The 24,452-nt window shown below is 38.6% G+C and overlaps 3 protein-coding genes across 3 annotated transcripts in view; 1 reads left to right on the top strand and 2 right to left on the bottom strand.

Moving 5' to 3' along the window:
* spata6 (spermatogenesis associated 6) overlaps window positions 1-11,751 on the top strand; it is a 14,937-nt gene extending 3,186 nt beyond the window's left edge. Inside the window, exons 6-11 of the mRNA XM_014014223.1 lie at window positions 254-334; window positions 4,826-5,242; window positions 6,401-6,500; window positions 8,191-8,231; window positions 8,660-8,805; window positions 11,526-11,751. Of these exons, the coding sequence (XP_013869677.1) occupies window positions 254-334; window positions 4,826-5,242; window positions 6,401-6,500; window positions 8,191-8,231; window positions 8,660-8,805; window positions 11,526-11,613 (873 nt within the window). The 3' untranslated portion in view covers window positions 11,614-11,751. The remainder of the gene's footprint in view (window positions 1-253; window positions 335-4,825; window positions 5,243-6,400; window positions 6,501-8,190; window positions 8,232-8,659; window positions 8,806-11,525) is intronic.
* A 106-nt stretch (window positions 11,752-11,857) lies between these two features.
* dnttip2 (deoxynucleotidyltransferase, terminal, interacting protein 2) lies at window positions 11,858-21,087 on the bottom strand. Its single transcript, XM_014014221.1, has 7 exons — window positions 20,981-21,087; window positions 16,779-18,574; window positions 14,032-14,170; window positions 13,756-13,851; window positions 13,439-13,603; window positions 13,177-13,286; window positions 11,858-12,178 (listed from the first exon to the last, which is right to left on the bottom strand). The coding sequence occupies exons 1-7, from the start codon at window positions 21,053-21,055 to the stop codon at window positions 12,085-12,087; spliced, it is 2,475 nt and encodes an 824-aa protein (XP_013869675.1). The 5' UTR covers window positions 21,056-21,087; the 3' UTR covers window positions 11,858-12,084.
* A 169-nt stretch (window positions 21,088-21,256) lies between these two features.
* Window positions 21,257-24,452, bottom strand: part of gclm (glutamate-cysteine ligase, modifier subunit) — a 9,996-nt gene continuing 6,800 nt past the window's right edge. The window contains exons 6-7 of the mRNA XM_014014224.1: window positions 23,822-23,936; window positions 21,257-22,360 (exon numbers count right to left, since the gene is read on the bottom strand). Coding sequence (XP_013869678.1) covers window positions 22,191-22,360; window positions 23,822-23,936 — 285 coding nt within the window. The 3' untranslated portion in view covers window positions 21,257-22,190. The remainder of the gene's footprint in view (window positions 22,361-23,821; window positions 23,937-24,452) is intronic.

Here is a 24,452-nt window from a genome sequence, read left to right as displayed (position 1 = left end):
CCCCACCCCCACTGTTGCTTTTATATGTTTGTGTTTGAGACCTACATAGCAATTTAGATGTCTCGCTTCAAATGCCGTATTATTTAAACATCACTGGAGCTTTTCTGTTTTCTGCTGTTTGTTTTTCTCAGCTCAGACAGATTGAAGATTCGCGGCTGTAAATTGGTGTTTCACGCGGTGCTTTTATGCACGCTTTTGTCTTTGTCTCCCCGTTAAATATGTTTTGTTTGCTCTGTTGTTCTTCCCCTGCTAGGGAATTTCCCCTAAAGTGGAGTTTGCCACAACATCGGTCATAGAGGAGAGTGATGGGAGAGGGAGTTGGGCTGCTTCACCTGTAAGTGCGTCTTTCCAATATATCTTTTGAATCTTAGTTTGCTGCTGGCATAAATAAATGGGGGTTTGTGCTGAGTGCATTAGTATGTAAGTGTTGACTACAGCCACGGCACTGAAGATTGATCCCTGGAGGACTCTAATGAGTGGTATCACTTACCATCACATTTGTCTGTTTCCACTATACGTACCCGTCCTCTATTGTTGCCATGGCTACTGCATCTATCTATCTATCTATACCGGCAGTGATTCAAGGGTATTTGTTGTCTCTTTGTGAATGTAATTATGGGGAGGTAGATCAGTGATGCTGATTGCGAGGCTTCTCACACATCCTGGACTTTTTGCACAACAACCTGTCAGATACTTTTCTTTTTTTTTTACACAATTTATGCAGGTAGTGGTTTATTTGTATTTCCAGCATTCTGCTTGTGAATTTAAAAGTCATACATGTTCATAACCTTTGCTGCAATCATATGTTTTGATTTAAAGCAGTGAGACTGAGTTTTATCTGCGTACACATGGGATTTGAGTGAAAAGATCCAACATCCAATTCTGGACTCAAAAAGAGTTTAAAAATTAATTGTACAATCTGCTAGCAGCATATAATCTCGCATGCATTGGTTGGCATTTTGTTCCAAACAGACTAGCATACATTTCCCAGGTGCAGAAACCTAAGCTAAGCTATTAGTTTGAATGGGATGGCACTGACAGCAAAGCAGATTGTCAGATTGTTCTGCAGTGGCCCCTCAGGGGGATGTCTGGATCAGAGCACCGCTGTGGCTGTCAGACAGTAGGATTTCTCCATTTTCTCTGCCCCTAATGGCTTCTCAGCATAGGCATCTTCCTGACGACTTGTCTGTCCTGCTGACAAACCATGTCGTAAACTAACAGAGCTTCAGGAGGAGGGAGACTTCTACAAAACATCCTGAACAGCACTAATCAGAGTACGCTCACTCGTAATCTGGGCCTTAGCTTAGTTCTGTTCTTTTACTTGTACTGTCGTCATTTTCTTTTCATCGTTTTCCTTTAAATTCCTTTTTCTTTCTTTCATCTAAGGTGAATTGTGATGACAGTGTAAGTAAGTGGTCTGCCAGTCCACGTCTGTGAAATATATCAAACACCCTTAAATGGATTGATAAAAAATATTTGTTTTAATTTATTTTAGACTATTCCTAAATTTGAGTCAGATACAAATATTTGGCTGGTTGGGCACATTTTTGGATTTTCAATAAAACAAGTAACATAAAATAAAGAAGGCTGGTTCTGTTCTGGGGACGACTGTGGAATCTCAGGAGATGATGGTGCAAAGAAGGATTTTACAAAAAATCAAGAACATTGTGGACAACCCTGACCATCCTCTTCATCAGATTGTCATAGAAAGACAAAGTGTCTTCAGTCGGAGGCTTCTTCAACTTCGCTGTAATACAGACCGCTACAGAAGATCTTTCCTGCCCACAGCCATCAGCATCTACAATAAGTTTTTAGTTAAATGAGTTACAACAACACCTAATTTCCCTCTGGGATCAATAAAGTATTTTTGAATTTGAATTTGAATTGAATTTGAACATCATCTTGATGACTTTACATTTGTAATGAGAGGGACCAACAGGCTCAGGCATTAAAACACTGCTAACCTAAAAGTAACCAAAAAGTTTACATTTCCAATTAGAAATAAAATGTTTTAATATCTTCTATTTGTGACCCATCACATCGAAATGAGGATTAAGTCCAAAAGCGGAATGTGAAAAAATAGGCATTTTGTCAAAATATAATGAATTAACGCCTTATCAATGTATCATTTGAATGAAATGTCTGAAATATAATCCTAAAAACATTTTTGATGCATTTTTTGAGCAGTAGCAACAAAAAAAAAAAAAAACTGATTTTGAGGAAAAATTAATTAAAATTTTGAATTTTTCCATGTGAGCTAATAATGTTTTTGTTTCTTTCCAACTGGGAAATCTTAATATACAAATACTATTTGAGGTTTCCTTTTCATATTAACATCAAAAATTACTCAATAAATTTACATAAAATTGGGATTCAGACCAAACAGTAATGTATTATCATAACCAACAAGACCAATTAAGTCATATCTCTGGATAAGCTTACAGTATGATATCAAAATGATCCAGGTATCAAAATGTAGCTTTTAAAACCAGGAATCTGAAAATGTAGTTAGGTCATTTTGAACAAATTTGACTTAATTCTCATTTCGATATGATGGGTCACATATATATTCAGCCATTTTCTTTACCTGCTTTCTCCTTTAAGTCGGAGGGAGCTGGTGCCGATCTCCAGAACTCCCTGTGAGAGGCAGCTGCATCACAGAGCCTAATGTTTACTCTGTGATAGTGTTGTAGTCAAGACCACCAAGTCAAGACCAAGATCTCGTGTCTCGAGATCGAGACAAGACCAAGATCAGAAAAAAACGAAACATACCTAGTGTCGAAAGATGGAGTATTTTGTACACGTTAATATATAGAGCTAATATTGACTAAATCTCAGCCAGTAACAAAATTACTTAAATAGCAAAGAGTCGGGTTTGAATTTGAATCAGTAGATACATTTTAAATCCAATGAAAGCAAAAATGTTAACAAATAAATTGGACAATAATCTGGCTATTTAGTGATATTTCCACAGTTGTGGTCTTGACTGGTCTTGAAATAAAATTCCGAGTCCTCAGTGTCTGAGACCGAGACAAGACCAAGACCATCAAAAAGTGGTCTTGAGACCGGTCTCAAGTACTACAACACTACTCTGTGATTTGCTAATTTTATCCTCGTGCATTTTCTTTTCAGGTCAAAATTTTGACTTTTTGATTAGTATTTTATGAGATCAGTTAATTAAAGCCAGTCATTATCATATGATTCCTAGTTAGACTTTTTTAGTTCTCCTCCATAAACTTTAGCATGTTCAAATCATCACAGTAAAGACTAAATCAGGTTAGCTCTGTGACTGTGAACTACATCATAAACATTCATGTCAAAGCAGCTTCACAGAGAGGGATGATCATTAATTTAGTTATCAACACCCCGAGCTATGGTAAACAATGTTTTCTTTCCCAAAAGTCAAGTGATTAAAAAAAAAGGCTAATCACATTAGTCAAGACTTTTGTCCAGGTGACAGAAAATATGACTTTAAGTGGCCATTCAGCAGAGAAAAACCAACAAAAGAGCAGGTAGGAGGTCATATTTATCAGATTGTTGTCAAATTGCAGCTTTGATGATGATTTATTCATCATTTAGTTTCTCTTAAAAATAGTTTGAATGTGCTGTCATTTTTCTAATTTGCATTTAAATTATCTTTATTTTACAGGCAGCTACGGCCTTTTTATCATATTAGGCTAGAGATGGCCATCAAATGCAATTAACATTTTATCTTAACTTATTTATCCCCGGTTGGCATTACCTGCAGGAAGTGAGATATTGCGTTAGAGAATGATGTTAGTGGCCATTAGAGTTATTGAAGTAATTCTGCAGAGGTTGTCTCCATGGCAGTGCAGACTGCCAGAGCTGTTGTTGTTATAACACTTAAGTGGAATCATTTTAGCTAATGGTTTAATGGTTTTGTCCAGTGAGAGCAAGTCTGTCAAGAGTGAGAGCCGCTGTCTGGCTAAAATGGGCGGCGCGTTCAAAAAGGAGCAAAATATAGTCTTCAGAGAAATTTGAATTACTTTAAGGCTGTGTCACACTACAAGATTTTAAAACAGTCGGCCAATTTTCAAAGACTGAGAGAGCCCACACACGTGAGGATAAAAAATCATGGATATACCAGGTTTGGTCCTACAGTGTGTGGTGTACAGTCACACGGCAAGAGACAACACACCACACACTAAAAGATATTTCATTCATGAACATTCAGATGTCAGATATTACTGTAAATCATGCGAGACTTCCTGAAATCTCGCGAGAATTCATTTGTCAGAGGAAAAATCTCACGTGACCTCCAGAGAGACGTGTGTTCAGAGTAAATAAACATTTGCAACAAGGAAGAAATAATGTTGATCGTTTGTGGATTATTTTTACCAGAGGAAAAACAATTCCATAGGACTTTTAACATCCAGCAGACTTTCTGGTGAGTCATGACAGTTTTTTTGTCCTCAGTATTTTGGAATCCCCTCTGTGTTTAAGTCACCTCGCTTTCTGATTGGCTAACACGTCTCAGTCACAGGCTGCAAGCTCGGGTGAACACTACATACAGTGTAATATCGGGCCAAAAAATCAAACATGTTGAATATCCTTGATTTGAGGTTGGAGCGGTCCCGACGTCCTTCCAAGCTGACTAGATCACTCTTAACTCACCACCCACAGCAGGAATATCTGCTATGATTATCTTTAGAGCCATCACGATAATCTGGACTTCCTTAAGATTGTCCGAAGGGCAAAAATCAGCATGTAGTTTGACTCAGGCCTTAGATGTTGTGTTATGTTAACATGCCTGCAGAGAAAACTTGTTCATTCAACATTATTCCTTTCTGTTCCTGCAAAACAGACTTGTTGTCTTTCCCCAGTGAAGCCGTCTTTAAGCTCCTCTCAGCAACGCTCGGCAAAACAGTCTTCATCAAACGGTGGACGCCTTCCCAAGAACTGCACCGGACGGAAGGACATGAGGGAGAAGCTTCATGTGGAGACCAACGTCTCAAACTCTGCAGTGATGTCATCAACATCCAGGCGTTCTTCTCCCTTTGCACCGCCGCCTGGCTGCGGTCCTCAAAAGAGCGAGAAGGACAAAAGACATGTCAGTGCTGGGTACCAACAGCCCACAGTGTCCTCCAGGACCCGAGCCCTGTCCCCCTACACGCACCGCAAAATGTGCCAGCTCTCCGAGGACTCCAGGCAAAGACTCAGCCACCTCCAGCTGGGGCCTCACCGCTTCAGGAAGGAAACACAGATCCAGACGCCTTTCCTGGTCAGTGACATCACGTCCCCTCCTCCAAACTACAGCATGATTAACGGTCTGTTTAAGGCCGGCGGTGGACGATTTTAGTACATTGGGTTTATAAGATTAATGAGATTTTGAGTTGCTGTAGTTCAGACCTCAGTGGAAACCTCCAAATAAATGTAACTTAATCTTTGAAGCAGATTAAATGAGGGGTGTAGTAGTGAGAGAGCAGTGTTAATCTCTTTACCTGTTAATGGATTTTGACGTCATAAATGTACTTCAGCTATATGTAGATGGAATATGGTCAATTATCCTCACTAAGAGACTTGAGCAGGCTTTAGAAAGACGCAGTTTGTATTTAAACATGAACACAGCTTAATTATAATTGTATCACTGGTATCTGAGATTTATAAATAAAAATGAGTTAGTTTCTTCTGCAGCTTCAGGGAGGAGCAAAGTGTTGATGGAGAAGAACAACACGGCCCCTCCCCTCTGCTCCCCACTGTGTTCCTGCTGCTTTAACATCAAATTCAATCCTAAATTATGAGCATCAAAGTCCACTTTGGCTCCATTAATAGAAAAAAAATTAAGTATTGTTTTTTTTTTTTTGGTCACACACATTATTAGAATTTATTTTAAAACAATTGTTTTATTTAAAACAAAAGCTTTCTTCTCTGCTTCTGTATTTCCTGTGGGTTGATCTTCCTTCTATAATTAACCCTCATTAATTGTGAGTCAAGCTGCAATTAACAAATAGACACTTAATGAAGTAGTTTAGTTTCGTAGTAAATGCTTTATCAGTGCAGATTTCAGACCTTCATCCTGTACAGTATGTGTGAGAGAAAGACGTTCTGATTTTATGCAGGTTGGTGTGAATAAATATCTTCTAGCCTTTTTCTTGATAAATGACTTGGTCCTAAAATGACAGATAAATAGCTCTACAGTAAAATTTCACGTTGTACAAACTGAATTGTACCGTTGTGATAAATGCAAGTGTTTATTATTCCACAGTGCAGCAGCAGGAATTTCCCTGGTTTCATCGTGGCATTTACAGATTTAAATTGGTCAAATCTGGGCTTAATCTAAGGTTGCTGCTGCAAACCCGCTGTGCAGCCAGCTGTGCAGTGTTATGACGAAAATAAAACAGCGTAGCAGCAAATGACTGTATGTTGGGTGTTGTTGCAGGTCTCTGGCTGCAGTAATACCTCTGCCATGGGAACACCTTCCTCCGTGTTAAACAGCAGCATGCGGAGACGCTCCGTCACGTTTGCAGACGGTCTCACGGGTAAGTTTAATTAAATCATCTGCTATTAAACAAGTTACTTATTCTGGTGCAAAAAAATCACTTCTTTTTAAAGTGTTGTTAATACTGGAACTATTTAAATTTCTAACAATTTCTAACATAGACATCAGGCCCAGAGCTGTCTCCTTCTTGAACTTGGTCACCTGTTAACACCCCCCACCCCCCACCCCCATTCTCTCCCTTGATTTAAGATTTTACTGCAGTATTCACATTGTACATACCACTGTGTTAGAGCTGGGCGGTATGACCTCAAATTCATATCACGGTATAAATTGAATCCCTTCATGGTAACGGTATATATCACAGTAGAAAATTATCATAAACAGCAAAGATAATGTAATTTTTAAGAGTTTTTTTTTGTAATCTTAATTAAACCCAGCATTTTTGCTTTAATGTCTGCCTTCCATACAATGAGCTTCTGCCTGCTGAACTTATCAGCTGCTGCTCTGCTGCGCGCTCATCTTCATCATCTTCATCATCAGAGCAGAAGCCGACTTTAGGCTACATTAGCAAGATGGATTTATGACTGAACGAAAGTCCACGTCTTTTTAATCATCTCTGTGGGTAACAATACATCAAAAACAAAACAAAAAAAATCTCCGACAACTAGGGTGTGAAAAACTACGGTTGTTAAAGCTTCGCTCTGCACGACGTGCAGCGGCAGGGAGGGAGGAAATTATCCCGCGACACAACGTAACTTTTCTACAGCGGGAGGAGGAAATTTGAGGATTTAATGCCTCTATACGTGTTTTAAAACGCTATAATTTCTTCGTTATATTTCAAACTCCTGCTCAGTTGTCTCTGCACTCGCAGCCCTGTTGACACAGGTGTGATGACGTAATGACGACAGGACGGTAGAGGGTTAAATTTCTACCATAGGCCGACGTCATATCGTTTCTACCGCCTACCCCATATACCATGCAGCCCTATTATGTGTATAAACTATACTTTACATAAATAAAGATTCAGACTTCAGACTACCAGCTTCACTTCAATCTGTACATCATGCATACACCTATCCCACCCGCATATCAGTGTATTATGTTCAAAAAACAAAAAACATTTTATCTGCCCTTCTGGTTTGATGCTGAACTGCAGTTCATTGCCTTGTACTTGTACTTGTACTTGTACTTGTACTTGTACTTGTACTTGTGTAATGGCAAATTTAAATTATAAAAATGTACAGCCATCGCACAGTTTCCCTGTATTTGGTTGAAAGCGTTCCACCAAATATAGATTTCTGAACTTGTCCTGAGTTAAAACATTAGTTTTGTTCCTGAATGAATATGAACTTGTTTTCTGTGCATTATTMRAGGTCTGAAAGCTCTGCATCTGTCGTCACTTTGACCATTTCTCATTTTCTGCAAATAAATRCTACATTTTTACTTGGAATTTCAGACATGTTGTCTGTAGTTCATAGAATAAAATAACAATGTTCATTTTACTCAAACATATACCCATAGAGAGTCAAATCATAAAAACTGATCATTTTAAAAGAGTCTCTTAATTTTCCATAGCTGCATATCTTTATTTACTGGACTTAAGCAGCATCTCTGTTGTAATCTTTGTAAATGGTTTGTGGTGTTAATTATAAGTTTGAATAAGTTTAAAGAATATATTTAATTGTTAAAAAGTTGTTAATCCAAGTCTTCCATTGTTTGTTTTTGTGCAGATTCTTCTCTCCTTGGAAGTTATAGACCAAAAACAGTACAAGTAAGTCTGAGCTTTTTTTTAACTGGTATTAACTCTGAGCCACCATCTGCATAAAAGTGCAGAGGAGAGAAGTGTTGACGATTGTTGAGAAGATTGTTTTTACAAACTCTCTAAAAGCACTCGGACTTATCCACCCTGTTATCAGGATGTTTACAGTCAGAAACACACCAGCTTTGTGTATCATTCATCATCAATCATTTTCTCTGTCTGTACATAGAAATGATAGTGGTCAACTTTAAAAGTTGTCATAACAAACATATTTATGATGAAGACGTTGTGTGAAATGTGAAATAAATCAATGTTTACGATAATAACCCAACAGCGCAGGTTTGTGCTTCTGGTTTTTACTAAACTCTTGAAGTGAAATAGTTTCAAGGGCAGCACTTTTTTTTTTACAAGTTGTCTAAAAAACCATTTGACTTTACCAGGTGGAATCAGCTTCAGTGAGGGTCCAGTCGCCTCCTGGGACCTCGTCTAGACACGAACCACAGATCAGAAGCCCTGCGAGAGGTTCCTCCTCAGTTCAGTCCAGCTCGGCTGGGTCAGACTCCAGGAGCCATTCCCTCAGAGACAGGTGCATCCTTTTTCTGCACATTTCTAATCTGAATGAATTGACGACCTAAAATATTCCAGTAAAAAAAATAAAACTCTAAACAGTCAGGTTTAACCCGCTAGTACACACAGCAAAACATCAAATATTTTTTGAATGAAAACTTAAGTTCTTTCACTTATTTTCTACAAAAAGTCAAGATGACTTCTGAGAAGGATGGCTGTGAAAACTGTCCTCTCTGTCGCTCCAAAGCAGCAGGAGCGACCATAATCCAATTTATTTTCTTTTTTTTTTTTTTTTTTTGTGATGTTTGCTCTGATTTTGTTGAGATCCATCTGTGCACATCATTTGTGTTTGCTCAAAAGATCTCGAAAGCAAAACTGGCACCTGTATGAGCTCCCATTTACAGAGTTCAGCAAATATAAGGCAATCCCACGAGGCGCTGGCGCATCCCGCCGCTGCTGCCGCCGCGCAGGTTCTGTGTGTGTGTGTGTGTACATACACACCTCATCTTTAATTTTGATCACACTCGACGGGCGGGATGACTTCCCCTCCACCTTTTTAAATTACAGAAGCTGATGTCTTGTCATGTCCGTTCATTACTGACAGAGGAGGGAAAACAAAGAGGAAATGGTATTGATTTGTGTTTCAGCTCGAGACTGATGCATTTGACCTGATGTACACTTTAATACGTTCAGAGAGACCTTGTCATCAATCACAGCAGATGTTCGGTTTTGTTTGTTTGTTTCCACATGCCCCCCCCCCACCCCCCACCCTCTCCGTCCGTCCTTTCTGCTCGGTCCATAAGTAAACATTAAAATCAATAGACAATCTTAAACTGGAAAGCAAATTGCGGGAAATGAATGATACTTTCCTCTCAATTGGAAACGCGACAGGATTTGCTGGGTGGGAGATTAGAGTTGGCCTTTGTAGATTCTCTCTGACAGGGAAAGGAACACGTCTTTCCACAAATCTTTGATCTATAAAGAAAATGACAGATGCCACTGGCAGCTTTCGCCCCCTAAGCCTCGGAGTCTCAGTCTATTCATGTCTCTGGGTGATTTGTCCTTGATGACTTTTTGAAACAGGTAGTGAGTTTATCTGATTACAGATCAAAAGCGTCTGTCCCAACACTGCCAGCAGAACCAAGACACAAGTCGATCTGTCACTCATCTCCCCTCCACTCTCGACAAATAGACGTGGATGACAGGCTGGATAGTGGGATTTATTTTTCTCAATTGAATCTGGTTTGGCCTGATGAACTCCGGCTAATGTACGGTCAGACAGAGCCAACACAATCATCATGTTACTTTGTTTTCAAACCGATTTCTAAGTAAAGAAGCCAAAATCAGAATAATTGTTGCGATAAGAGGCCGTGCCACTCCTAATTGTGGTTTAACATTTTAAACTGTGTTCTACCCTCCTGTCTCTGCTCTAATCTGTGGTTACAGCACAGACTAGTGGACAAACAGGAATGCCACTCGCTCATACAAAAGTGAGAGAAGCAAACTTTTTATTTGAAGTTATTTTTTCCTGATATGTGTTTTATTAAACAAATATGATAAACCTAATTGTACCACGGAGAAGAGAAAAAAACAAATATTGAGTAATATTAAATATAGAGGTTCCTGAACTATAACAATATAGAAAAAATAAAAAAAACCTGCACAATAAAAAAAAATACATTTATTGTTTTTAAATGCAAATTTCACTGTGTCCTAAAATAATCACAACTGTCCAGAAAATCATTTGTCCAAATAGTTTCTCAAAAATGCCTGTCACACCAAAGGAAGGTTTATAAATAAGTTAAGTTCTACTGAATTAGGAGTAAAGCCTGTTTTATAAATTAGCATCAGTATCCAGTAGTTTCACTTGGTCAGCTCGTAGTTCAGGGCCTGTATTTTGTCTTAGAGTGGAATTTTAAACTTAAGTGATGAAAATTTCTTAGATTTACTCCTACTCTCAGTGAGTTATCAAAATTCTTAAGTCGAAGAATCACTCTTACTTTCCGGACCAAGCGGATGATGTGTGTGTGTGTGTATATATGTGTGTGTGAAGGGCGTGTTGTGTGCGGGCTGTTAAGAGGAGAGAAGGGTGCAAACTCATTTCATCAAGCGCTGAGAGACAAAAAAAACTTTAAAATGGAGTTTGAAAAAAAACCTTTGAGATTTTCTTTGTTTTCATGATGCAAATGAGGAAATATGTAATTTATGACAATCAGTATAACGTGACATGTACGAACACTAATGTGTTGAAAGTTAAGATATTCTAGGATTTTCACAGTTTTATCTTGACATTTATCAAAATATTCTTGAAGAAATCTGATGCAGTGATCGGTCCATGCCGGGGTTTTGTAACGTCATCCAGGATCGGCTTTGTGGAACAGCAAAGTGTCGTAAATCAGCTGTAAGATCGACACTTAAGAATTACTCTTACACTTTGCTTAAAGTCAGACTGACACACTTCATAATTATTTTTTAGTCTCAGCTTTTAGCAAGAATTTTTTATACTGAAGTCTGTTTTCTACAGTATTAGTAAATCTAAGATGTTTGATAATTACAGGCCTGATAGTGATCCATTTGTTAGATCTGGTGTAGCAGGAAAGTGCAGCACTGAGAGTTTAGAACTATTTACTGATCTGATGGGGTTTTTAAACAAGAGCAACTTAATGTTTTTAACATTGCAGAAAAATGCTTTTACTGCTGTTTATGTAAACTGTCTATAAAATTTTGTTCCTTTCTCAGATTTCAGACGGGTCCGTCCGACTGGGAGCAGATCCATGACAGAGTCCAGAGAATCCTGCAGACACACAAAACCACCTGGAACCACTGAGTGCGCTGACCTCAGGTTTCTGTCATAAAGGCAGTCATTTTGAAAACACAGTTGTGTTTGGTCACATTTATCAAAGTGTTTAATTCTGATACTCTTGAGTCATTTCTGTTCTAAGAATCGACTCTTGCTGAATGACATTCTTCATTTTACAAGCGTAAATAACCACTTTAAAAACTTCTCTAACAGATTTAAGTACAATTTACAAGGACCAAAGTAACGGGGTAAAAATGTAATTTCACCAAAGGCGGATAAAAATGCTTTTATTGTGTTATGTTGTACAGCACGTAGACAGAAAACTGAATGTCAGTGATTTGAATTAAAAACTACATTATCTTCAGATCAGTCTTTCATACAGTTAGTCCATTTTAACTCTTTCAAATGTCAGGATTCAGTAAAGATTTGTTTTTATTTCAATGAAGTAATAAAGATCAGTATTAATAAAAAGCCTTAGCATCAGTATTCATTAGATCTTCACTTCTTGTGGAATTTCTTCTTTCTCCTCCTCCTGTCAGCTCCAAGTGCTGCTTTCTCTGCCATTATCTGCTGGTACCTCTTTTTGTTTTTGCTGAAAATAAAGAAAAATGTTTTTATGAACTAACAAGAATATTGACACTTAATATTCACTGAATGCATCTTGTTTCACCAAATATATCCGAGTCATCACATCAAACCAAGGAATGTGTCTCAAAGTGGTGTGAGGAGAAGCAGGCAGCTATAGTGCAATGGTTAAAACATTTGCAACAATCAAATTTTTAAAAAAATGAATACCGTATCTACAGGTTGTTTAAATGAAATGTAATCAACAAAAACATTTTAAGCCCTTTTTTAAGCAGCAGACAGGTAAACATGATTGATTTTGTGCAGAAAAATATTGTAATTTTATCCTGCAAGCATATAAAACTTGTCTTTCCAGCTGGTAAATCTTAATATCAAATTATTATTAGAGGTTTCCTCTTTAAAAACAAAAATACTAAAAATAGCATTAAGACCAAATATCCTGATTAGGAGGACAAATCAAACCACATCTCTACAACAGTCATCAGGTGTCAAAACTATGCTTAAAAAGCAGGAATCTGACAACATGCTTCAGTTATTTTGACCTAATTTATTCCTCAGTTTGATGTGATGCATCACAAATATTATACAGTAAATGCTACACAAATGAGCATCTATCACTCAGTAAGACAAACAAAAACCTTTTTATTGTCTTTTAAATGCTTGTAATTGTTTTATATTGTCTGAAAGATGTCTTAAATTTTCCTCTTTATTAAATATTTTTGAACAATTCCCTGACTAGGAGTTTTTCTTGGCAGATGAGCAGCACATTGTTCAACTTCAATTTAATTAATTAGCCAACATGTGATTAGTACTTGGCCATCGCCCAGGGTTGTATCACTATTACACAGCACCTTGAAAGTATGTGCTAACTTCAGAGGTAAGAACTCTGATCATGTGTTAAGGTCAGGAACGTTTGTCATGCTGTATTTTGTATCACTTACTTGAGTCAAGTCAAAAACAAGAAGCATCCAGTGAAGGTTAAAGCTACCAGTTTGTCTAACTTACTGTCTGAAGTCTGCATCAGCCAGCAGCTCCTCCACCATAGTTCTCTTCCTCTCCTTCTTAGGGATTTGGGAATGGTAGAAGTCAGCAGAGTTATCCACCACTGTGCCGATCTGCATCATACACACACACACACTTACAGCTGAATGTGGTATCAGAAAGCCTCACATGATTATTCAAACTTCAGTTTTTATGTAAAATGTTAAAACGTTTTTATCTGTGCATAAAGAGAACTCTAAAGAGCACACAGGTGGAGTGAACTGACCTGGAAATACTTGGGAAAGCCATCTCTGTCGTTCTTCTTGTAAAACCTCTTAGGATCCAGAGAGCCTCTCATCTTCAGGACTTTGAGGTCTCCTTTCAGCTCCTGGGTGAGCTCTGGGGCCTTCATGTTAAACCAGCCATCTCCTGTTGACATCTCCCTCTCTGCCTGGGGAAAGGAAAAACAAGGATGTCAGTGATTTCTAAACCAACTGCAATCATCTGAGGAGTGATGGCTGCACATCTCAGAGGTTTGCATTCAGGGTCAAATATGTTGTACAACTGCACAAACAAGTCAAAACATCATATTGTGTAACTTACTCTGTGTTTGAGCTTTAAGGCTTGTTTTGATTCACTATATGGAGGCACTGCATCCTTCTTTTCAAAGTCTGGTCCAATCACACTCTTCTTCATCACCTGTAGAGAAGGCAAAAAAAAAAACAGCACAAAACTCTATAAATGCTCAATGACTCAGAAAATAAAGGTCAAAGTCAGAAAAGAAGTGAATGTCATCTGTAAAATCTTAAAGTTCATAATTCATTCGTTGCCTCAGATCACCTTCAGAGAGGGAGGAAAAAAAATCAATCGTTAATTTACCTCATCTAGGTTCTTCTTTTCCTTCAGCTTCGGCAGTGAACTGGAGACGGGTTTTGATTTGCTGCCATCAAAACTGATGTACAAACCCCCGAGCTCCTTCACTCTGATGCCGGGGTCAATACGGCTGGACATCTCTTTTCTGAAATTAATAGGCACAGGGAAAAATCCTTAGGTGCAGCAGCCATGTCTCATTTCTCACCTCCGTTCATTAGAAATATGAATTTGTCAAAGATGGCTTTGACGAGTGCAGCCGGGCTGTCTGCAGAAAACTGGAGCAACAAATCTGACAAAAGATCTACACCAACAGTGTGATGCTTTCTCTACAGAAAAATACACACATGTTCCAACCCAAAGCTACACAGTGGGGCAGAAAACCTGAACATTGGATCGAATATTAAATGTGATGTTACAACAACAGACAGGTGGCTGAAAATAAAGCAGTTTTACAAAACCAACATCATCTAGTAGGCCTGTTAAAATAAAATATGTACCGAGTTCATCAGAGTAATCAGCCAGGTGAAACTAAAAATGTTTTTGTCTTGCACAAATGTTTATTTTGACAAATGTTTTGTTAATATTTCTGTATTTTAAAATCATTTATTCAGTAAAACTTGAGTGAATCATTAAATTATTTATTTTATACTGGAATAGTAGCAAAAAAAAACAAATGTAAACTCATTAAGATCAGCTATTTTTATGACAGATATCAACTAAAATGTTATAATTGTGTTGTTAAAAAAAAGCATCTGAGATTCTAAACTTTCCATCAGAAATTATCTGAATTTTGGTTTAAAGTAAAGCAGAACAAAGAGTTTAAAAAAAGTTCAAATTAACTCAAACACAAATTGCTGGGTTACGAGAAATACTAAAAACAAGCTTCACCTGGGGAAAATGTAGGTCCACCACTATAGTTTTTAAAGCTATATTTTCTAAATGTGCAGCCATACAGCTGCATCACACAGGCATCATAAAACCATACGAGTTGGCTGTCTACCTCAAACTTAGATTTAAAACGGTGCTCGTTCCAAAAAATTTAATCAAACATAAAAGATGGTTGTCCAATCAGAATGTGGTTTAGTCAAGGTTACTCAAGTAGTTTTCCAAATAAACTGAAATGCAGGTCCACACTCAATGTAAACAAAGCCAAAAACATTTTGTTTAGTTTTGTTTGGTTTGTTTATTTTCTGAAATGTTTTGTTGGACTTTATGACTTTGTAACGAGCATCTTTAACATTCTGGCCCTGCCCTCTCGGAGTAAACCCAGAAGATGTTTGGTTGACAGGGTTCCTGCAGATCCTTAAAAAGTCTTAAAAGACAATGAATTCATCAATCCAAAAATAAGGCCTTAATTAGCCTTAAAATGTCTTAAATCAATCTTTCAGAAGCCTTAAAAACATTAATACGTTGTTAGTAGGATGATTTTAATTCATCACAAATATTAAAGTAATTGGTAACATTTATTTATTTAAATATTTACATGCAGACAGTCTCCTTTGACATCACTTCCTGTTACTTATGGTGCGTTCACACCGAACGCGATTTCAGCTTCAAAATCGCAGCCAACGCTGAAGTCTGAAGCTTGTGCACTTTGAGGTCAGACGCAGGACAGTTGTTGAAGCGCCGCACGGCGACAGCCGCCCCGCCCCTCCCTCCTCTGTCGGGCTCCGTTTAATGTCGGACGAGGAAGTGGCTTTGCTTTAATTTACAGACAGCCAGAACGTGTCACGTTCATCAGATAATTAATTCATAATTAATTCACCAGATAATTCAGAGAAGAGGCTCATAGCTGCTTTCAGGACTATTTTTTTCAGTCTGATGAGTCGCTGTCACGCATTGCTGCGGATCAGGACACGACTGCAGGCACTCATTTTAGCTAAAGAGCTCCGCTCCGTCTGTTTCAGGTTAGTGGACATCATTCAGTAAACTGTCCCGTCGGGAAATATGTCACTACGTCACACAGTGGAGTCTCTCTGATTGGTTGACGCTGCGCGTCGAGCTGCAAAAGTTCAGATTTTCTAACTTCAGCGATTTGGACGATTTGGACGATCTGAGCGTTCGACGCTCAGATCGTCCAAATCGTTCAAATCGCGCTGCTCTAATCGCGCTTGAGGCGCCGCAGAACTTCCCGACGTTGCTTGAAGCGCCTCCACCATAGACTTTGCATGTAAACCTGCTGCTCCTGACGCTGAAATCGCGTTTGGTGTGAACGCACCATTAGATGCAAATATCAACAACTGTCCATCTGAGCGACGTGAAATTTGTTTTGTAATATGTTCATAATGTTGTCTTTCCAAAAATGCCTTCACTTTTACAAATTTTGATGCCACCTTCACTTAAGGTTTCATCTACAGCAACATGGGGTTAAGACCCCACTGTGGGTCCTAAAACTCCACATTTTGGGTGATTAAACCGACTGCTAAGAATGTTTTAGCTATGTTTGATGAAAAAGCAGTTAGATCTGGATTAAAACAATTGGTCTATTATCAATATTTGAATACTTCAACCAAAAATACATTGATTCATGAGTTTCTGCCACAGTTTTATTTATTTTTTGTCATTTGTGTTTATTATGAAATTGGTCTTAAATTTAATTTCAGTTGGCATTAAAAAGTCTAAAACTTTCTTTAAACTGTAGGAACCCTGGTTTAGTTCAACACTGGAAACAGAAAAGCTCACAAAATAAAAGGTTTCAAGTTTCTTTTTATAAACTGAAACAACGTGAGGCTGTCATCGTCTGCTGTACTTACAGATGAGCACTTCTGCTTGAAAAGAGGATCTGCGTGTCCTCGTCATCCTCCTCCTCCTCTTCATCCACAAACTCCTCATCTTCCTCCTCCTCCTCCTGGTGTGTCTTGTTAGTGACCTCCTCATCCTCTCTGTAGTACAGCTCATCAGCATCCTGTCCGGGCCGCGTGTCAATCATAAACAGGCCTTTAACGGATTCAGCAGACATGTTGGAAGGTCCTCCTCTTTTCTCTTCTTCCTCTTCACATTCCTGCTCTTCACCAGAGTCATCATCATCATCATCACTGCTGTCCAGCAGGCTGACTGTTTTTGTGCTTTGAACAGGGTCTTCGACCACCTTCTGAGTGTCTGTTTTCAACCTGCTGACTTCCTCCTCTTCCTCAGTCACATCAGCAGCTTCCTGCTTCTCCACGACCTCCTCTGTGGTTTCAGAGGCCTCCTCAGGTGTCGTTACGGCGACAGATGGGCTGGGCTGCGCTCGCTCCGATGGTGGGACTGTTTCCTGCATCATTTCCACATCTGAGGCATCCTCGTCTTTATCTTCAGGAGACAGCTCCTCCTCCTGGTCTTTGGTGATCACTGCAGATTCTTCATCGGCCTTTTCAGCACAAGCTGGTGCAGAGATATGAGACTCCTCTGCAGAGGTGTTTGGAACATCCCTGTTTTCTATCTGTGTGTCTGCGTCACTGGAACAAGGATCGTTCACACCTTCAGATGTTTGGAGGTGACCCTCCTCCAGCAGGGTGCGGTCTTCATCGCCTGCAGTCAGGGTGCTCTCTAACCTGCAGTCAGCTGACTCTGCAGTCACTTCTGGAACGCTGACAGGTTTCCTAGCAGAACGCCTGGAGGCTAGACGCCCCCGACTGCTGGTCCGGGAGTTCGCACGGCTGCTGCTGGGGGTCTCTCCGCTTTGTGTGGAGCAGGGGCTGCCGAACGAGGAACTGATATCCATCGCCTCGATTTCTGAATCCTCAGCTTTGCGACCTGTCGGCTGCTTTTTGTTATTTCTGCTTAAACTGTAAGTAGGTCCAGACTCAAAGCCTTCTGAGTCATAAGAAGGGGTCTCTGTGACGTCTACGGGGGCTGCTGCCTTCCTTCCTGTTGCCCTGGTCTGTCGACCTGTCTGAGGAGACTGGGAGCTTTCTGACATGTCTTCTAAGCTGATGGGAATTGGACGCGGTCGTCTTCTGGACGCTCGTCCTAAGCTGCTGGAGGTACAGCTGTCAGAGTCTGACACCTCAGAACCCACAGTCTGCAGTTTAACACAGGATCTGGTCAGAGGAGCTTTCTTCTGACCTCTTGGAACTCTCTGGGATTTGGACATCACAGAGCTGCAGGACTCAGCTTCAGACCCCAGGTCTGGTTTGACGTCTCTCTCGGCCGGAGCCGAATCAGAACTCTGAGGAGCAAGTTTTCTTCTGGTGCTCCGGCTGCTTCTGAGGCCAGATTTTGACGTAGATGCAACAGAGGAGCACGACTCCACCTCCGAAATTTCCTCATGTTCCAGACTTCCAGCTCGCAGCAGTCTGGTTTTCACCCTGGACCGCGTTACTGGGGGTGCAGTTGTAGAGACTGCCGAGCAAGCAGACTCCACGTCTGATACGTCGGCATCGTGGACCGAGTCCACGGGTGTGGAAGGCAGCGGTGGACTGTGGAGCCTCGATTTTCTGGTGCATCTTTTAGTGGAGGTGACCGGAGTTAAGGAGAGCTGACTGCTGGGCTCTTCACAGGTCTGCTGGACACGACCCTCTGCTTGTTGAGCTGTGCTCCTGGTTCTGCGGCCAGCGGAAGGAGTGGCCTGTGTGGCAGAAACAGGTTCATTAGTAAAACTGGTTCGTTGCAGTCTAGAAGTGAAATCCTGCTTGTAAAGAAAAATCACAACTCATAATCAGCAAATCTGAAGAAGTCTTAAAAATATGAATGAAAACAGAAAATAATCTTTGCTCTTCACAAAAACGGTTTCCATCTCCAACAATACGCCTCGTGTTTGTCTTCAAAATAAAACTACCCAAGTAAAACCTGGTACTTTTATGCACCAAACATTTTTAAAGTTTTATTTTTTCTGATTCATATAATCCAATTAAAATTTTAAAAAGGAGTCACTTTCTGGTGCGACAGACCCCGCCTCACAGCTGATGTGAGCGTTCCTCAGGTGTACGTTTCACAGTGAACATAGGGTTTTCAGACTCTTCTCCAATTATTGTGTTTTTCATCGGTATCCAGGGATATTTCACCCAGATTTTATGATGCAGCAAAGATGATTGTTCACCACATTTTTGATCCAATGATTTCTGAAGTATCTTCTGCAGTTTATAGGTGATGAAACTTATGCACAGGTTTACAGAAGTCAAACAGTAGATATAACATATACTGGCTGACTTTAACGACAATCTAAATGTGAGAACAAACTTCCTAAAAATGTCATCCAATTATCTCAATAAAGAAGTTATGCCCACTTGTTTGTGTCAGAATAATCACAACTTTTCATGATTTTCATTGTTAAACCAGCGCAGGGGAGAAAAAGAGCTACTTTTCGAAACTAAAATTCCCATAATTTCCTTTTTTTAAAATCACAAATCTAGACAATATTGATATCAATCTTAGTTGTTTCAAGCTCCATCCAGCGCTCGTTATAAAAAAAATTCATAGACTTTTACTGTTCGTCAAAATCAATATCATACCTGTCAAGTCTCCCGTTTTGGCTGGGAAACTACCGGATTTTTCCCCTTTCCCGTTGTCATCCCGAATTATTATTTTCCCTTTTCCCGGAAATTTCCCGTATTATAAAATTATTAAAAAAAAAAAAAACATTCCAGTGCCTCTGAATTATGTCACTAGCCTCGCGAGAACTGCCGCCTGCAGTAGCCTGGGTGGCAGTTCTCGCGATGTTAGTGTTGGCAGCGGGAACAAATCCGGAAAAACAAATCAGAGATGGATGAAGTTAACGAGAGAGAAGGCGTTCCTGCCAAAAACGTTAAGACTTTGTGTAAATATCTTGAAAAATGGGACAGYGAATTTACTTTCCTAAAGAAGATTAAGGTGGGGTACAATTATGCGTTTTGTACATAGCTGCCAAGGCTAATGAAGGCATTCCCCACAGCAATGCCAGTTCTGAAAGGGTGTTTAGTATGGTGAGAAAGATTGTTACAGAGAATAGGATGTCATTAGACAACAGCACTGTTTGGGCTTTACTCTCATGTAAAAATCAACCACTCTGGTCCAGCCCACAAATACACTCCTTCCAAAAATGTGTTAAAGGATGCAAAGTCTGCAACAAATCTGTACAATAAGTCCGTGAATGCCAGTGTAGAGCCACATGAGTGAGCACGAGAAATTAAAAGAAAATGTGTAATGAAAATAAAACGTAAATGTTTCACTTAAAGACAATCTATGTGTGTATAAACTGAAAATATATTAAATAAACGTGCTTCAATTCTCTGGTGTTTTCATTTAGGTTCTATTAAAGGAACTACATATGTAAGAATGTTCACAGCATTTCATTGTCAACAAAGGTAAGCTTATCAGATTCTGATCACATAACTGTGGTTTGTAAGTGGCTGACAGGTAGTTATTTTAGATTTCGTGTAAACATGTCTTACAATGTAAGGGGTCCTGGCTAGTGGAACGGCTCGCGTGCCCGGCAGAAAATTTCCCTTATTTTTAAATCCAAAAGTTGACAGGTCTGATCAATATTGATTTGCACATAATATAATTATATACATCCATCAACTCTGCTGTTTGTTCTGGTTCTTATTGTAAAACTCACCGTTCTTAAAACTTTTAAGTCGCAGAAACGATTTTATTTATGTCGTTCACAAAGAAGCTGGGTCGGGCTGATATTTGATTACATGTCCGAACTGCAGGTGTGTAACAACAGATTGAACAATTGACCGTCACTAAAAACTTTGTACTAATTTACCTTTTCGACAGTTTCAACTACATTTAAAATCTGTTAGTAAATTTCCCACTGACCCAGCTCTGCTACGACCAACTAGTTAATCCTGGCAACATATTTTCTGTCACTTTATGAGACGAAACTAGAAAATTTACAGAGATAAACCGGTTGCTTCTGCCCACGTGACGCTTTCAGCAGCTCCGCGCACACGAGGGATGACACGCGGCAGCTTTCCGGTTAACCACGGTTTTATAACTCGACATGAAATCTGTCAACCTGCGGATTTAAACACATCTCTGTTAGACAAACCTGAACTGAAGACGAGTTCTTCTGAGTTGTTTCACTTGAAGAGTCCACACGGAGTCCACTCCTGGTGGCCACCATCTTGGAAGCGAGTTTCTTCTTCTTCGGTCACTTCCGGTGTGAAGATCAGACCTGAATAATCGATCCGCAGAACAGGGGACTGATGATGGCAGTGTTTTATTGAAGTTTTTAATTTTCTATTTTCAATCTCAATACTTCTGTGTCTCACATGCATCACTTTCCAAATCTTAACTTATTTAGACAGAATTAAACAAACAAAAATAATTTTAAATCACTTTAATAAAGCCAAATCATGATATACAGATATGACATTTTAAATATGTGTACAACACAAAGTACTGGCGACCATGTCTAAAAGCTGCATTTAATAAAATAATGTTTTCCATCACAACAAATTACATTTGCCACACATTGTGTTTTCCAGTGCTGTTTTACATCTAAGGGACAAAAACCTCTCTCAGACTAATCTCATGAACATCAGACAGAAAACACGTTGATGCAACAGTACAGTCAGAATGTTATAATCAAATAAAATGATATAGTTACTTATTTAAGCTTACAACGGTCTGCAACAGACTAAAGGACAAAATACAAATCTGGGTTTCAGATGCTGTGTTAGGAATGTTATGTTATATTCAACATGCATGTATAAAAAACAAATCTGTATTTCAGATGTTTTACAAATATATGTATATTTCTTAATCTTGTTTATTTGGTTTATTTTAAAAACAGATTTACCAACAGAACTATAATGTTTTGATTGGACTGTTATTTAAAAGGTGAACAGACATGTAAAAACAGGAGCAGTAGAGAGGCACTTTACGTTAAAACAGTTGAAAGACCTAACCAAGCAGCCAACGTTTTATTAATATATATTATAGTTTCTGCTGTGTTTATACATGGCTGTTAGAGTGCTGCTCATACAGTGGTGTTCCCACCTGTTTAACTTACATTATGCATCTTCTTACAAAGTAATCTTTTTTTCCTGATCTCACTGAGACGATAGTTAGCAACTACATGACCGGCTGGAACAATATTAAAATCAAAAACGTGGAAGATGTGACTCTATCAGGAAGATTAAAACAAGAACTTCAAGATTTCAAGACTGGCAGCTTTCATTCCTCAGAGCTGTATCTTTGCGTGGGAGAAAAAAAAACAGAGGAATCAGCTTCATCCACACGTCTCTCTCTGGCTGCTAGGGGCTCGCCCTGTTCGCATTGACAAGGTAGCCCTTGGACTTGATGATGCCCCTGCTCTTGACGATGACGGAGTAACGGAGGACCCACTCCAGCCTCCAGTCGGCCACGTTCAGGTCCTGCACCGCCTCTTGCACCGCCTCCTGAAACGTGGCTATGGACATCAACTCTAGGGGGCGGAGAGACAACAAAGAAAAAATAATAATATGCCGACAATTAAAAACATGATTTTCTTTTAGAATAATTCACAGAACAGTGAAATCACCCTCATAAATCCAAAATGTTTAAAATATGTTTGCTTTGTTTTTTTTATACACAAAACTACAGTTGAAAATAAATTATATGGTTCACTAAGTACTGAGTCATTTTGTTGTTTTGAACTTTAACCATAAATGAGTTATAATAAATATACATTAGAAAGTTTGTTATTTTTGTCACATGAATGTACATTTTTCTAACGTACTACAACTGAATTTAGTAAAGTCAAAGCTTTTTTGGTCATATTTTTGAAAGAAGTTTCAGTTTTATTTTATAGTAAATAGTGAAACCGTCACCTGTTGACATAAACAAGTGCAGTCTTTAAAATCTAAACTTCATTGATGTTTTTCATCTGAAAGGTGAAAGTGTTTTTGTTCTTGTAGGTCTGTATAAGTGTAGGTCTGCTTAAAGAACAGATACACTAGTTCCACCGCAGCCAACTGATAGCCTTTACTTTGGGTTTATAATCAGCTATGTTCACTTTGTGAATTATACTTTTAATTTCTAAACATTTGTCAAATAATAGAATATTCTTAAGGTGTTTTAAAATATACAAATGTGATAGTGTAGAAAAGTGTGAAGTGAACACAGACTATGACACATGTTCATGTACACCCTGTTGTATTTACTACTGAAGTGTAATTTAGGAAAAACTTGACTGGTTTCTTTACTGGGACCAGTAAAACAATTACAAAACAGCTGGTTTTATCAAATAAAAAAAGATAACGCTTTCTTTTACAGTACCCTTTTTAGCATGTAATTACATGGTAATTACACGGTAATTACATGGTAATAAGATGTAAACTTATGTAATTACACGGTAATTACCATGTAATTACAGCTAATAATTACATAGTAATTACTATATTCATACTAATAGAAACATTATCATTTAATTACTTGGAAAATAATTACCTTATTACCATTTAATTACATGGTAATAACATGTAAATACAATGATATTTTCAGGTTAATTACAACCTTATTTCATTTGATGGTTGCATGATAATTACCATGTAATTACATTATAATTACAACTGTCTTACATATATTTTAAATATATTCATATTATTACTTTACAATTACAACATTATTACCATGTAATTTAATTATAATAAGATGGTAATGACAGAATTTTTTTACCAAATTAGCTTCATCGTGACGCATAAATTGAATAAACATGAAACATTTTTCTTTACTAAAGACATCGATGAGAATCTAATGTAATCTCTGACTAAAAAGATGTTTTCTCTCTCTTGGTTGAACGATTTGTCCGATCAACTTTTTAAATATACTGGCTGGTTTTATTTAAACAACCTCAGAGCTGACTCTGAACAAGTCTGGATTATAGTTAAACAAAATCAGTGTTCACCTTTAGGGTCATTGTGCGTGAGCAGCTGGATGTCAAACTCTTTAGCAAAAGCTGTCAGGTCAGGAGGCATGACACAGCAGGATGCCAGGTTGACCTGATTACTGCTGGGCTTCACCTGGTACAAATAAAAACTCAACAATCAGCTTCACAAACCAGAGAAGAACTGACAGATCTCCATTGTTGAAGGTATCCCTGATTGGTTGTAACATTAGACTTTATTTAATAAACACATATTTTAACTGTAAAATAAATAGTGTAAAATACTGTAGGATGTTTAGTTTTTATAATTTTTAAACTAAAAGTTTAAAAATATATTACACGGATGGGGCCATTTTATTTACATGCAAAGCATTCTGGGTAAATGATGACATGGGTACATCATTGGTGAGAGGCTGCTAGCGAGCTATATCCACCCTGAAGGTTAATCTTGGACAATATCTGACGATTGGCTCTTTTAAATGAAACCAGAGAGCGTTGACAGAGAGGAGAAGGTAGAAATGACTCAGCCTGCAACTGAAAATATGGATGGAGGACCTCAGTTTAGCTTATTTGTCGCGCTAGCGCCGAGCTAATACATATAAGGCAATATAGGCTGTATCCAAAACAACAGACCGGGTCCTCCGGAGGACCC

This window comes from Austrofundulus limnaeus, unplaced genomic scaffold, assembly GCF_001266775.1.
Source record: "Austrofundulus limnaeus strain Quisiro unplaced genomic scaffold, Austrofundulus_limnaeus-1.0 Scaffold111, whole genome shotgun sequence".
Taxonomy (NCBI): domain Eukaryota; kingdom Metazoa; phylum Chordata; class Actinopteri; order Cyprinodontiformes; family Rivulidae; genus Austrofundulus; species Austrofundulus limnaeus.
Note: the sequence above shows the minus strand (reverse complement) of the source record. Positions and strands in the feature narration are given on the sequence as shown.